This window comes from Notamacropus eugenii, chromosome 6 (assembly GCF_028372415.1).
Source record: "Notamacropus eugenii isolate mMacEug1 chromosome 6, mMacEug1.pri_v2, whole genome shotgun sequence".
Lineage (NCBI taxonomy): Eukaryota > Metazoa > Chordata > Mammalia > Diprotodontia > Macropodidae > Notamacropus > Notamacropus eugenii.
Genome location: NC_092877.1, coordinates 297,356,689 through 297,370,501, shown reverse-complemented (window position 1 = coordinate 297,370,501; position 13,813 = coordinate 297,356,689). Strand labels below are relative to the sequence as shown.

At 37.9% G+C, this 13,813-nt stretch overlaps 1 protein-coding gene across 2 annotated transcripts in view; it reads right to left on the bottom strand.

The window, feature by feature from the left end:
* Positions 1-13,813, bottom strand: part of CASP10 (caspase 10) — a 35,635-nt gene that overhangs the window by 14,406 nt on the left and 7,416 nt on the right. For both annotated transcript variants that reach the window (XM_072617264.1, XM_072617265.1), the window contains exons 2-6: positions 11,193-11,546; positions 9,552-9,645; positions 8,896-9,031; positions 6,221-6,280; positions 1,115-1,188 (exon numbers count right to left, since the gene is read on the bottom strand). In XM_072617264.1, coding sequence (XP_072473365.1) covers positions 1,115-1,188; positions 6,221-6,280; positions 8,896-9,031; positions 9,552-9,645; positions 11,193-11,506 — 678 coding nt within the window. In that variant the 5' untranslated portion in view covers positions 11,507-11,546. The remainder of the gene's footprint in view (positions 1-1,114; positions 1,189-6,220; positions 6,281-8,895; positions 9,032-9,551; positions 9,646-11,192; positions 11,547-13,813) is intronic.

The following is a 13,813-nucleotide window of genomic DNA, read 5'->3' as shown; positions in this document are numbered from 1 at the left end:
AAGGATTGCTGAATGCCTTCATCTAAGGAGAAGTTTATTTCATTCTATTTGCTGAAGTGTGGGGTTCCTATTCTTTTAAGATGGAGAACCCAGCTTATTTTTTGTCTTTGTTGAATTGTAGATTCATTTTTAAGGGTATAAAAAATAAACAAGGTGACTTAGGTAAAAAAAGAAAAATGTGGATGGGAAAAAAAATTGCCCCTCCTGGAAAACATAATTCTTGGTGGACTTTTAAAGCCCTTTCTAACTCTCTAGTCTTCTTACTCTAGGGAACTAGGTAGCACAGTGGATAGAGCCTTGGGCCTGCAGTCAAGAAGGATCATCTTCCTGAGTTCAAATCCAGCCTCAGACCCTTACTAGCTGTGTAATCCTGGGCAAGTCACTTAACCCTATTTGCCTCAGTTTCCTCATTTATAAAGTGAGCTGGAGAAGGAAATGGCAAGTCACTCTAATATCTTTGCCAAGAAAATCCCCAAATGGGGTCACAGTCAGATATAACCAGAGGAAAAAAAAAGACAACACTTTATTCCCCTCTGTGTACTCTCAAAATCCAGCAACACTAGCCTCCTCACCCCATCTCCCAAATCCACATATTTGCACTGGCTGCTCCCCCACCTGGAATGCTCTCCCTCCTCATCTCTATCTCCTGGCTTCCTTGGTTTGTTTTTTTTCAAGTCTCAGCTAAAATCCCACCCTCTGCAAGAAGCTTTCCCAAACCCCCTTAATGTTAACACCTTCCCTCTGAAATAATTACCAATTTACCGCCTAGATCTTGTTTGTTTACATGTCGTTTCCTTCATTATGAGTTCCTTGAGGTCAGGGACTGTTTTTTGCCTTTATTTGTATCCCCCTACACTTAGCACAGAGCCTGGCACATAGTAGGCACTTAATCAATACTTTGTGACTTGCCTAGAAAGAAAACTCACATCCTACTGAAGTTTCAGGGCTGTCAACGACAATCAACATCTTTTCCTCATTTATTTCAGAAGAGGGATAGGAAAGTTAGAAGCAATTCATGAATTGAAAACGTAAGAAAATACATGCCAAAAGCACTATCGAGGCCTCAAAATCATTGATGACTGAATCAGAAAAATATTTAAGAAAGTATTCAAACCTCTGGGTTCTCTTCAATAGATTCCTTCCACAAGCTCACAGCAGTCCTTGAAGTAACACTTAACTTTTTCTCCTCTAGAAAGCAAAGAACACAAAATTTTGAATTTTTAATTACTTTTTCCTGAATGGTGCTAAAATCACATTCTACATGAAATGTTTCAATTACTCTATTGGCTTTGGGAATTTGTTGTCTGGTGAGGCAAGTATGGGGCACCATATGGTACACAGAACATTGGGGTCAGAAAGACCTGAGTTCAAATTCAACTTCAGATACCTACTAGATGTGTGATGCTGGGACAGTCACTTAATCTCTCTTTGCCTGAGTTTTCTTGCTTTAAAATGGGGATAATAATGGCATCTCCCTCTCAATAAGGGTTGTTGTGAGAATAAAATAGGATAACGTTGATTACACCCTTTGAAAACCCTAACGCACTATATAAAAACTTTGTTGTTCAGTCATTTCAGTCATGTCCAACCCTTTACGACCCCATCTGGGGTTTTCTTGTCAAAGATACTGGAGTGGTTTGCTATTTTCTTCTCCAGTTCATTTTACGGATGAGAAAATTGAGGCAAACAGGGTTAAGTGACTCCCACAGCTAGTACCTGAGCCAAATTTGAACTCAGAAACATGAGCCTCCCTGCCTCTAGACCTGGAACTCTATCCAGCGTGCCATTTGTTTGCCTTACTAGCCATTATTATTACTTTAATCATTTAATAAGAATTTATTTATAGGGCACACTATGTTTCACGCATATAGTTTTATAATTAAGAATAACGTTTCTCTATATAGACAAGTCCAGGCTCATTACAACAGTAAACCCAGGAATCTTTACTCCCCACCCTGATGGGGGAGACAGGTGCCAAGTATACCGCTTTTATCACAACCAGTCTTAGAAATACATAGCACCACCACAGCCATTCTCAGACATTTTTGCCCATAGGAATAGCTGCATAAAATACATTTGATAACTTTGTATTAGATAATTCTAACTAATTACTTAACTAATAATAAAAAGGTACTAAGCTCAATTATCTCTATATATTTTGAAGGAACAGAGGTTTTGTCAGCACCCTGGAACAAAATCCCGATTGCTCAGCCCTCTTAATGGATTTGACTATTATGACAAATCAGAAAGAGCATTAAAATAGATATGGGACCCTAGAATTCAAAATATAGTCTTGTTTTTCTACTCTAAGGGGAAGCCAACTCTTTTGGAGTCGGCACTTACTCCATAGCAAACAAAAAGGATCAGTGGGGTGGGAGAGGGATAGAAGAGAAGCAGAAGGAAGAAAAGTAGAAGGGTAAAGAGGGGAGGTAGAAGGGGAGGCCAAGGTGGCAGAAGTATAGGAAACAGAACAGCAAGCTCCCCTCCACAAAATTTCTCCAACCACACCTAGAAAATGAACCACCCTGAATCTTGATGGGGAAATCCTGAAAACCTCACAGGGAGTGCTTTGTCCTGTCCAGGTCAGCTCAGGGAGACAGACAGGGAGGTCTTCAAATACTGGGGATGGGTAGGATCAGGTTGGCTCAGGAACACACAGACCCAGGGAGAGGCTGCACACCAAGAAGAGGTCCAACGGTCAATGTGGGGCTCCACCATGTCCATTCTGGGGCACAATGACTGGGACAGATGCAAACTAGCAGCTTTGTTGCCCACCATATGGTTCAAAGGAGGCAGCTAGGTGGTTCAGTGGATAGTTAGAGCACTGGGCCTGGAGTCAGGAAGACCCAAGTTTAAAATATAGTTTAAGACACTCACTAGGTGTAAGGCACTTACTAGCTGGGCAAGTCACTTAACCTCTGCTTTCCTTAGCCCACTGCAGAAGGAAATGGCAATCTACTCCAGTATCTCTGCCAAGAAAATCCCACAGATACTAGCTGCCTGACTCTGGACAAATCACTTAACCCTGACTGCCTCCAGAAAAGAGAAAAAAGGAAAAGAAAATCCCATGGATAAAGAATCAGACACTGCTGAACAACAACCACAACCGAATTCAAGTCATAACTCCAGGACAGGCTGAGAAAGGGCCCTGACTAACCATGGAGGTGGAGGATGAGAGTTAGTGGTGACCTTCACAGTAGGGAGGCCCTGGACTATATATGGAGAAAGGAGGAAGTTCATAAGCCAGCAGTTGCAACAGCAAACCTCAGGCTCAGAACAGGCATTTAGACAAACTAGCCTCCAGCAGAATAACCAGGGAAAGAATTCCAGTCCCGAAGGGGAATCCACAATCTGCCACTCGGAGCCATCAGAGTTTTTCAGCTGGTTTTATAGGGTCAGTCTAGCCGCAGCCTAATGGTGCTCAGAACCAAGCCTTGGGTCAAGGACTTGCAGAGTTCTGACAACAGTCAGACTCTGTCCAGGGTCAGAACACTTGGGGAACACTCCCCAAAGCTTGTGGGTCACCAGCCTGAGCCTCATATCCTGAATAACACAATATTTAATACCTTAAGAATGCCCCAAAAAGACTATCAAAGACCTTTCCTCCAGAAGTGTCACAGAGCCCAGGCCTAAGGTCAAGTCCAAAGTCAAGAAATAGGTTGGAAGGATGAGCAAACAAGTAAATAAACCTACCATACTCATCATTGCTAGCATGTATATCATGCGTGCTACATGCCAGGAACTACGCTTAGTGCTTTGTAAATATTATCTCACTTGTTCCCCACAACAACCCTGGAAAAAGTAGGTGCTATTATTATCCCCATTTTAGTTGAGAAAAGAGAGGCAAAGAAAATTTAAGTGACTTTCCCAAGATCACACAACTAGTAGGTATCTGAGGCAAATATGAACTCAGGTCTTCCTAACACAAAGCCACTCTAACACTCTAACCACTGAGCCACTTAGCTACCCTCCAAAAAGAGCTATTATAATGTTAGGGAAACTCAAGACACAAATCCAGAAGAAGAGATTGATTCCAAAACATCTACAAGCTCCAGGCAAAGACTCAGAGGAAAGCAATTTGTCTGTCTCCCTGAGCTGACCTGGACAGGACAAAGCACTCCCTGTGAAGTTTTCTGGATTTCCCCATCAAGATTCAGGATGGTGCATTTTCTAGATGTGTTTGGAGAAATTTTGTGGAGGGGAGCTTGCTGTTCTGTTTCCTATTTGTTTGTGCACAGCTTGGGCACATTTTATAGAATGCCAGGAAGAGGTGAAGCAAACACTTGAAAAAGAGTTTTAGAATGTTTTTATAAACAGAATGAGAATGCTTGAGCAAAAAATTGGGGGGGGGGGAGTATGAGAGAAAGAATTGGAAAGGGAATTAACAGCTTGGCATGGGAGGTACAAAACCTTGCTCAAGTAACAAACTTCCTGAAAATGTGAATGAACCAAATAGAAGCCGATAAATTCATGAGGCAACAAGAAATATTAAAGTCAAAAGACTGGTCTAATAGAAGAAAATTAAGGTATCTCATGGTAAAATGGGCTTAGAAAACGAGAGAAAAAATGTAAGAATCATTGGACTATCTGAATTTTAAGAAATCTTTTTAAAGATTTTATTTGATTTTAAGAAATCATAAAAGAAAACTCCCAGATCTCTTAGACCTAAAGGGCAAATAGTAAAAATTAAAAGAAAGCACTAATTACTTCTTGAAAGAAATCTCAAATAAAAACTTCTGGCAGCAATATAGTAAAAAATGAAGAGCTTCCAGATCAACTCAAAATACTGCAAGGAGTCAAAAAGAAAGAATTCAAGTACTGAGGAGTCAAAATCAAGACCACACAAGATTTAGTAAGTGCCACTATATGAAGAAATGAAGAGGTTGGAATATAATATTCTAGAAGTCAAAAGATATTGGCTTATAGCCAATAACTTTACCAAGCAAAACTACAGAGGAAAAAAATGGATTTTTTTTACTGAAATAGAGGATTTCCAGGAGTACCTAATGAAAAGACCAGAGCTACATAGAAAACTCTGAAGTTCAAACTCAGGATTTAAGAAAAATGTAAAAAGGTAAACAGGGTCAACTGTTGATATTCAAATATGAGAATATGATACATGTGTCCCTTCTGAAACCTAACATTATCAGGGGTAATGGAGGGAATCCAATTGGCCAAGACCTGGCAGGAATTCTATTATGTCTCAATGATCTTAAGAATGGAAAGAGCGGGCAACTAGGTGGCACAGAGGATAAAACACCAGCCCTGGAGTCAGGAGGATCTGAGTTCAAATGTGACCTAAAAAACTTATTAGCTGTGTGACCCTGGGCAAGTCACTTAACCCTGATTGCCTCTTCCTCACCACCAAAAAAAAGAGAAAAGAATGGAAAGAGAGGGGAGGAGGAATACACTGAGTGGGGCAGGGGGAGGAGAGGGAAAGTAAGATTCGGAAAAATTGTCTCACATAATCAGGGTACACAATTAGATATCCATACAAACAAGGAGGAGGGAGTAGAGGGGAGAGGCTAACACTTAAACAACGTTTTCATCTGAACTGGTCAAAAAAAGTAAGAATACACACACAGAATTGGATCCAGAAATACATTTCGCTCAACAGAAAAATAGGAGGGAAAGGGAAGAGGAGGAGAGGGGGAATTAGAGGGAGAGTAAATTAGGGGAGGAATTAGTCCCTAAGCAAAACAAACTCTAAGTATGCACAAAAATATTTATTTCTCTTTTTGAAGCAGCAAAGAATAGGAATCGGGGTGGGGATGCTGATAAACTGGGGAATCAATGAATAAGTTATGGCGTCTAAATGTGATGGAATCTTATCAGTGATTTCAGAGGGCTAGTGATGAAACATGCTTCCCAGAGTCTGATAGAGAGGTAAGGGACTCAATGCAAAATTCTACTTATATCTTAAAAATGGCCAATATACAAAGTCATTTTGATTGACAATACATGTATGTAATGTGTTGTGTTTTGCTTATGTTCCCAATTAGTGGAAAGAGTTGGGGCAGGAGGGTGAAAAGGTGGATTTTGGCTAATTAAAACAAATTTTTTTTTAAAGTGAAAAAAATTTTTTATAAGAGTCAATACTAGATCAGGGAAAGGAATAAGGGAGTGAGGGGGAGGAGGTAGAGGCCACAACTTAAAAAGAAAATTTTAATTTAAAAAAATCCTCCCCAGTTCAGAATTAAACTTAGCTCAGTTAAAGCACCTTGTGCCTTTGGCATGGGTTGTTCTGGTACAGACTGCTCCAATGGCCACTCAGACTCCTCTGGAAAAGAATATAGAAAAGAAATCAAATGCTTATTTGCATAACATGAAAGTAACATAAAACTGTTATTTAGAGCTGCTGCTAAGCTCTAAATGTCTAGTTTGTGACTTTAACCAGCTGTATCTCGTGTTCAGCATTTTTTCTCTTCTCCATATGATCCTTCAGTAAAATTTACCATTTTGCTGCCACATATTTCTAGCAGAATTATCTTTATTTTTCCCACAACACATGGCATGAATGGTAGTTTAGTGAATGAATGAGCAAATGAATTAAAATTCTAGTTTTGTGAATGCATGACCTCAGAATGCTACAAATGCTACTACTACTATTTTCCTCATTCTTCCCTTTCTCCTCTTCTCCCCTTTCAAAGAATAATGAAGGAAAAGCTATGAGTTCATTTAGATTATCCAGCTGGTTGATTGAAAATGGAATCAGTATTGTGATGGAAAGAACAGGGTAATGGGGGCTTATGAGCTATAGCACTAGAAAAGATACCACCCCTAGTCCCTTTTTCATAAGGAGACATAATAATCACATTCTGGGAGCCCAACTTGTCATTCTGAGTGGTAGCTGGGATAACCATCTCAGGATATGTGTTACATACCAATTATATCACGGGATCAGAGATTTTAAACAGGAAAGGACTTTAGGGATCATGAAGTACAACCCCCTCAATTTACAGATGGAAAAACTGAGACCCAGGAGATGACATTATTTGTCCAGGGTCACAAAGAGTGTGCATGTTTGAGGAAGAGTTTAAATCTAGGTCAGAGTACAAGGCCACCTTGAATATAGATACTGAATAAGTTTTCAACACTGTCTTTTGTCCCAGATTGTTTCAAAGGATGTTAACCAAGATTTTTAGATGGGACTTGCAATTCATTTGACTTTTAACATTAGAGTTTGATACCACCCTTCCTCAGTTTCCTAAAAGATTAAAATATTTTGGGTAGAGGGTAAAAGCTTTCAGATATCAAATTTCTGATGATTCTTCTTCTCTCTCTCTCCCTCTTTCCCTGTTTTGGGAACATATGGAGAAAGGAACTCAGAGGAAAACAATTTTGTGGCAAGTGCCAAAGGCATATTTTTATTCTTGGCCATGTCGAGAGTTAATTAATTATGCTACAATGGCAGGAAATAGAGTTGTACAGTTTGCCAAGATGTAACTTCCCACTAGAAGAGATAGTTTAGAAAGAGGTGCATCTGGGGTCCATATAGGTAGAAACTGACACAACTAGAGACTATATGCAGAATTGTGGGGGCCCCCCAAGTTCAATCAACAATCAACCAGCAATTATTAAATAGCTGGTATGTACCAGATATAGTACTGCCACTCCTTATTCACATATCATCTGCCACCTCAATCTTCTCTACTGTAAAATTCCTCTTAAGTTCTGTGACCTTCTTCATAAAACCAATTCCTAGTTTTATTTATTAATTCAATGGTTCTTTCTACTCTCAATTTTATTAATTTAACCTTTAATTTTTAGGATTTCCAATTTAGTGATTAATTGGGGATTTTCAATTTGTTCTTTTTCTAGTTTTTTTAATTGCATACCCAATTCATTAGTCTTCTCTTTCTCTGTTTTACTGATGTTAGCATTTAGAGATACAAATTTTTCTCTAGTCACTGCTTTGTTGTATCCCATCGGTTTTGATATGTTGTCTCATTATTGTCATTCTCCTTAATGAAATTATTGTTTCTACTATTTATTCTTTAACCCACTCATTTTTTAAGATTATGTTGTTTAATCCCCAATTAGTTTTTAATCTGTTTCCTTGATCCCTTATTAAATATAATTTTATTGCATTATGATCTGAAAAATACTTTTACTATTTCTGCTTTTAATTATAAAACTTTTATGTACTAATATATGGTCAGTCTTTATAAAAGTACCATAAACTTCTGAGAGAAAGGTATATTCCTTCCTATTTCCATTCAATTAAATTAAAAACACTTGAAAGTATTGGTATAAATGGATTTTTATATAAATTGATAAAAAGCAGTTATCTAAAACCATCAATAAGCATTATTTGTAATGGGGATATAAACTAGATGCCTTCCCAGTAAGATCAGGAATGAAATGAGGATATCCACTGTCACCAATATTATTCAATATTATATTGAAAATCCCAGCAATAGTGATAAGAGAAGTTCTGTGACCCTCTGAATACAAAAGTCTTGGTTCCTGGGTTATCTATAATGCAGCATAAAATATCATCCACAACACTACTTAGAATAAATCCATGATCTGGTGTGTGTGTGTTTGTCCTTCCTTGCCAAAGAAGACCATACCATCAGAGAAATAATGACATGACTTGCCCTTGACTTTGTTTTTGAGTGAGGGAGGACTGTGCAGGGCACCAGCCTCACTTCTCCTTCAGAGCCATCTGAATCCAGTGACCAGATATTCATCAGGATGACTGGAGATGACCCAGGATGAGGCAGTTGGGGTTAAGTGACTTGTTCAAGGTCACACAGCTAGTGAATGTCAAGTGTCTGAGGTGAGATTTGAACTCAGATCCTCCTCCAGACTCCTGCACTGGTGCTCTATCCACTGCACCACCTAGCTTCCCCTCAGAGTCTGGTACAAACTCAAAGGTAGCTAACTTACTTTTCTCCTGTTTGAATTGGTTGATCCTTTTTGTAAGATTTTTTGACAAAGGCGTGCATACTTTCTCCAGCATCTCCAGATTATTCTCACTTAAAAGCTCTTTTTTCTCCATATATTTCAAAAGATTTAAAAAGGACTGAAAAGGAATCAACATTATTATATTAACTTACATCATGGTCTGTCTATATCTTGGTTATTTTGATCACAAGTATGTGGGAAAAGGAATGGGCAAGTGGCTCACAACCATGCTAAGAACTTTTTAGTCAAGCTTCCCAGGTAGAACACAAAGCAAAACAGGAAAAGGAGAATGGGAAAGGATGGTAGAAGGTAGGCAGAAGATTGAAGTAGTGGAGACCATAGCAAGTGTTAGCACAATCAGGAAGGCTGTGCAGCTTAGCTCAGTGAAAGCTGTCATCTTTACCACTCTGACACTATACATAGGCAGCATATAAAAACAAGGAGAGCAAAACTTCTGGGCTGGTTTTATTTTTTTAGGTTGGTTTATACATTACATTGCTGTTTGCAGAGCAAGCTTTTTTTTTAAAAGGGAAAGAGAGGAAGAAAGTGGGTGCAATGGAGTTCCATGAATAGACAGCCTACACAAGTAGAAAGAGAAATGGTAAAGAGTTAGAAAAATGGTCAATTTCTCCACTCACCGTTAACGTTTTTGTTACGTCTTTATGCAGGAGGAATTTGATAGATTCAAACTCTTCTTTAGTAATTTCCTCAGATAGGTTGTAAAGCATAACTCTGTGACATGAATTTAATGCTATTAGTAATGAATATTCTGCAGACATAACCGTTTTTGATCAATCACTTTTCAGTCATGTCCAATTCTTTGTGATCTGATTTGGGGTTTTCTTGGCAAAGTTACTGGAGTGGTTTGCCATTTCCTTCCCCAGTCTATTATACAGATGAGGAAACTGAGGTAAACAGGATTAAGTGACTTCCCCAGGGTACACAGTTAGTGAGGCCAGATTTGAACTCAGGGGACTGATTCTTCCTGACTCCAGCCCCAGCACTCTATCCATGGCACCATCTAGCTGCATAGACATAACAGAGAGGAGTACAATTTGTATCTCCCTTCATTTCCCTCATACCCCTGCTAATGGTTCAATTGATATAAGATTGAGAAAAGGGTAATCTAGATTAAAGAGGATTCAAGTGATCCTGGACTGACTTAGCACATACAAGATGCTTGAGTCTCCTTCATAGATTCTTATCTAAATTTTTCAGTATAGAATCATTCTTTCAAATTCTCTGTAGAGAGAACCAAGGAGTACCACCAGGGAGATTATAAGCTCCATGACAGCAGAGACAGAGCCTTATCAGAATTTTGTGTCCTTCTCCCATCCCCTCACCCATGCCAGGTCCAGTGCCCTGTACATAACAGGTATCCATATGACAATGTACCCAAATGACAATAAATATTTGTTTAATTGACTTTCAAAATTCTAGTGTAGATTACTCAGGTTCTTTGAATCCAGAGATTTGGTGCATGAGGTAAGCACACAACAATGCCTGGGTATGTGTTTAGTCTTTTGCCACAATTAAACCTCCAGTCTGGTGATGCAGGTAGATATGAAGGACTGAGAAATATCACTTTCCCTGGCATATACATTATGGTGCCATTTAAAATGGTGTTTGCTGAAGGATGCTCTAAGGCAGGCCCGCCCTTCATCTTATCCATTTGCCTTTGGATTTAGCTGTCAAACAATGTGTGAAAGCCTGTCAAAGCAGATAGGTACATGGATGGTTCCCTTCCTCCCCTAGTAACAAGGCTTTTTTCTCTTTTTTCACTATGCTTTAGGTACTTATTATTCCCCCTCCAAATTCAAAAGATATAGAAACATCAGTCAGCAATGTAGAGAATAAATCTACTAACTGTGAAGAAAGGCTAGGACACATGTTTAAGGATGGAGAATCCATTAAGTCACTCAGTTACCTGCCACCTTACTTAAAGTGACAAGATGCTATGTCTTGATCCCTTCATTGGGTAAAAACAACCAATCAATAAGAGGTTTGACCTAGGTGTGAACAGAATCTAAATATCTTTACTCGATCAATCAGAGGCTTTTGCATAAACTTTTAAAATCATTATTTTGAATTTTTTTACCTCAAATTTCAGTACCCTGGGTCAAAGCCCCTATTATCTTGCTCTAGTTACAACTCTGTGATACTATGATGCTATGTGATACTCTGTGGTACTATGGAAAGTATAAGAGCTAAAAACTCAAGGTAAGTGAAAATGTAAGAAGAAATTCCCTTCAAATTAGCCCAAATCACAGAAACCTTACCTGTATGAGGAGATTTTCCCTTTGGTAGAAAGTTCATTCTGTACTTTTTCCTTTGTGTACCCAATATTTTGTAGTAGATAATGTTGCTTAATTAGGAAGAGGAGTTCTGCCACTAGGAAACAATTTTCTTTATCCAACAAATCTTCAGCCATGAATTTACGAAACAGTTGGTGAGCTGACTTTATATCCTCAAGGTATTTAGGTGAGATCAAGTCACTACAGAGAAACTTAAGCGCCTCCATATCTTCAAGCCCCAGTTTCTCATCAATGGAGAGAAGCTTCTGGTGAAACTCAACACTACTCTCGTCCTCCATATTGAGGTCAGATTTTGGCACTTAAAGGCAAGATAGTGACCTAGTGAAAGAGAAAAATCAAAGAAGACTTTCTGATTTAAAACTTGTCCATCTCTTGGGAGAGAGGTTAAATGCAGAGAAAGTTAAGGTCAATGGAATATTCCTATCTCCAGAATTACCAGGATTATCAAAATTACCTTGTGTGTGTGTGTGTGTGTGTGTATATATATATATATATATATATATATATATATATACACACACACACATATATGTATGTATGTATACATATATATGTATGTATATAATTTTATGTATGTAAACATATATATGTACACACAAACATTTTATATCTCATCTCAACCAATAAAATGTAAGCTTTTTATAGGTATAAATGGATTCATCTTTGTCTCTGTATCCCCAGCACCTAGCACATAGTGAGTACTTAATAAATACTTGCTTGATTCAGATATGTCACTTGGTGATTCTTAAAAAATTCAATTAAAAAAAGGTTTGGTGATTTTTTAAAATAAATAAATTACTAGCTTCCCTTGCTCTTCATTCAGGGAACATTTCATATACCTTTCTTTCCTTGCCCACCAAAGAGAGGGAGGAGACCCCATACAATTTTTCCTATCTTCATCAAAAGATTAAACAAAGTTTTGTAGCCTGCTATGCAGAAAAAGCACTATGCTACATGCTAAGGAAGATAATGTTGGTAAATAAGATTCATATTACAATTCCTCTATAACTTAGTAGACAGATAGCCTTCAAGGGTTACCAAGGCTGAAAAATTTTATAGTTGAGGAAACTGAAGTAAACAGAGCTAAGTGATTTGCTCAAGGTCACACCACTAGTAAGTTTCTGATGCTATATTTGAACTCTTCCTGACTCCAGGCTCAGGGTTCTATCCACTGCACCACCTAGCCACACGAATGTGGTACATTGGAAAATGCATGATATTTCCTCCACTACCTCCTATGGCACCCTTCCAGTCCCTATCCATATTATAAACATGATATTGAAACCTAAACCAAGGAGAAATAAAGCAGGGAAAGAAAACTACAGACCAGTAACCCCAATGAATAATGACATAAAAATGTTAACTAAAATGTTAACAAGTAGGCTGTAACAACATATTAGAATAATTATACACTATGACTAGGTTGGGTTTATACTGAGAATGCAGTGTTGGTTTGACATAAGGGGAACAATAAATATAAAAAAGTTAATATAAGAAATTTTAAATTATATGATTATGTCAATTGATATTAAAGTTTTTGACAAAATTCAGCCCCTATTTCTATTAAAAGCTCTACAAACCATATTAGTAAATTGATCTTTTTATAATATAGCAAATGATAACTACTGAAACTGAAGAGCAAGTATTATGTATAATGGAGAAAAGTTAGCCTTTCCAATAAGATCAGGGGTAAGGGATACCCATTGACACCATTACTATTTAACATAGTACTAGAAATGCTATCTGTAGTCATGACAAGAAGAGAAATTGAAGAAATAAACATAGGCAGAGAAGAAACAACATGATCACTTTTTACAGATGAAATGATGATTTACTTAGAAAACCCTAAAGAGTCAGACAAAAATAAATTGAAACAAATTCAACAGTGTTTCAGGATATACAATAAATTCACATAAATCACTAGCATTCCTATATGTTTATGACACAACTTAGGAGGAAGAGCTAGAAAGAGAAATTCCATTTAAAATAGCTACAAAAACTATAAAATATTTGGGAATATATCTACCAAGATACAACCAGGTACTGCATGAACCCAACTATAAAACTTTTTTTGGCAGAAGTAAAGGCACATCTTAATAACTGGAAAAATATCAATTGCTCATGAGTAGGTCAAGTTAATATAATAGAAATAAGACTATCTACATTGATTCATATTTACAATTCTAGACCAATCAGACTACAAAAGGAATATTTTATAGAGCTAGAAAAAATAGCAATGAACTTCATTTGGAGGAACAAAAAGTTAAGAATCTCAAGGGTAATAATGGGGGGGAAGTGGGAAAGAAAGAGGTCAAACTGTACTACAAAGCAGTAAACTCATTTGTCTCCTCTGATATTGCTACCACTCTAGTGCTTGCCCTTATCACCTCATGCCTCAATTATTGCAACAGCCTGTTAGTGGGTCTGCCTGCCTCAAGTCTCTCCCCACTCCAATCCATTCTTCCTTCAATCACTAAATGATTTTTCTAAAACACAAGTCCAATCATGTCACCCACCCCCACTCAATAAACTTCAGTGGCATCCTATTGCTCCAGGAGAAAATACAAAATGCCCTTTTAGGCATT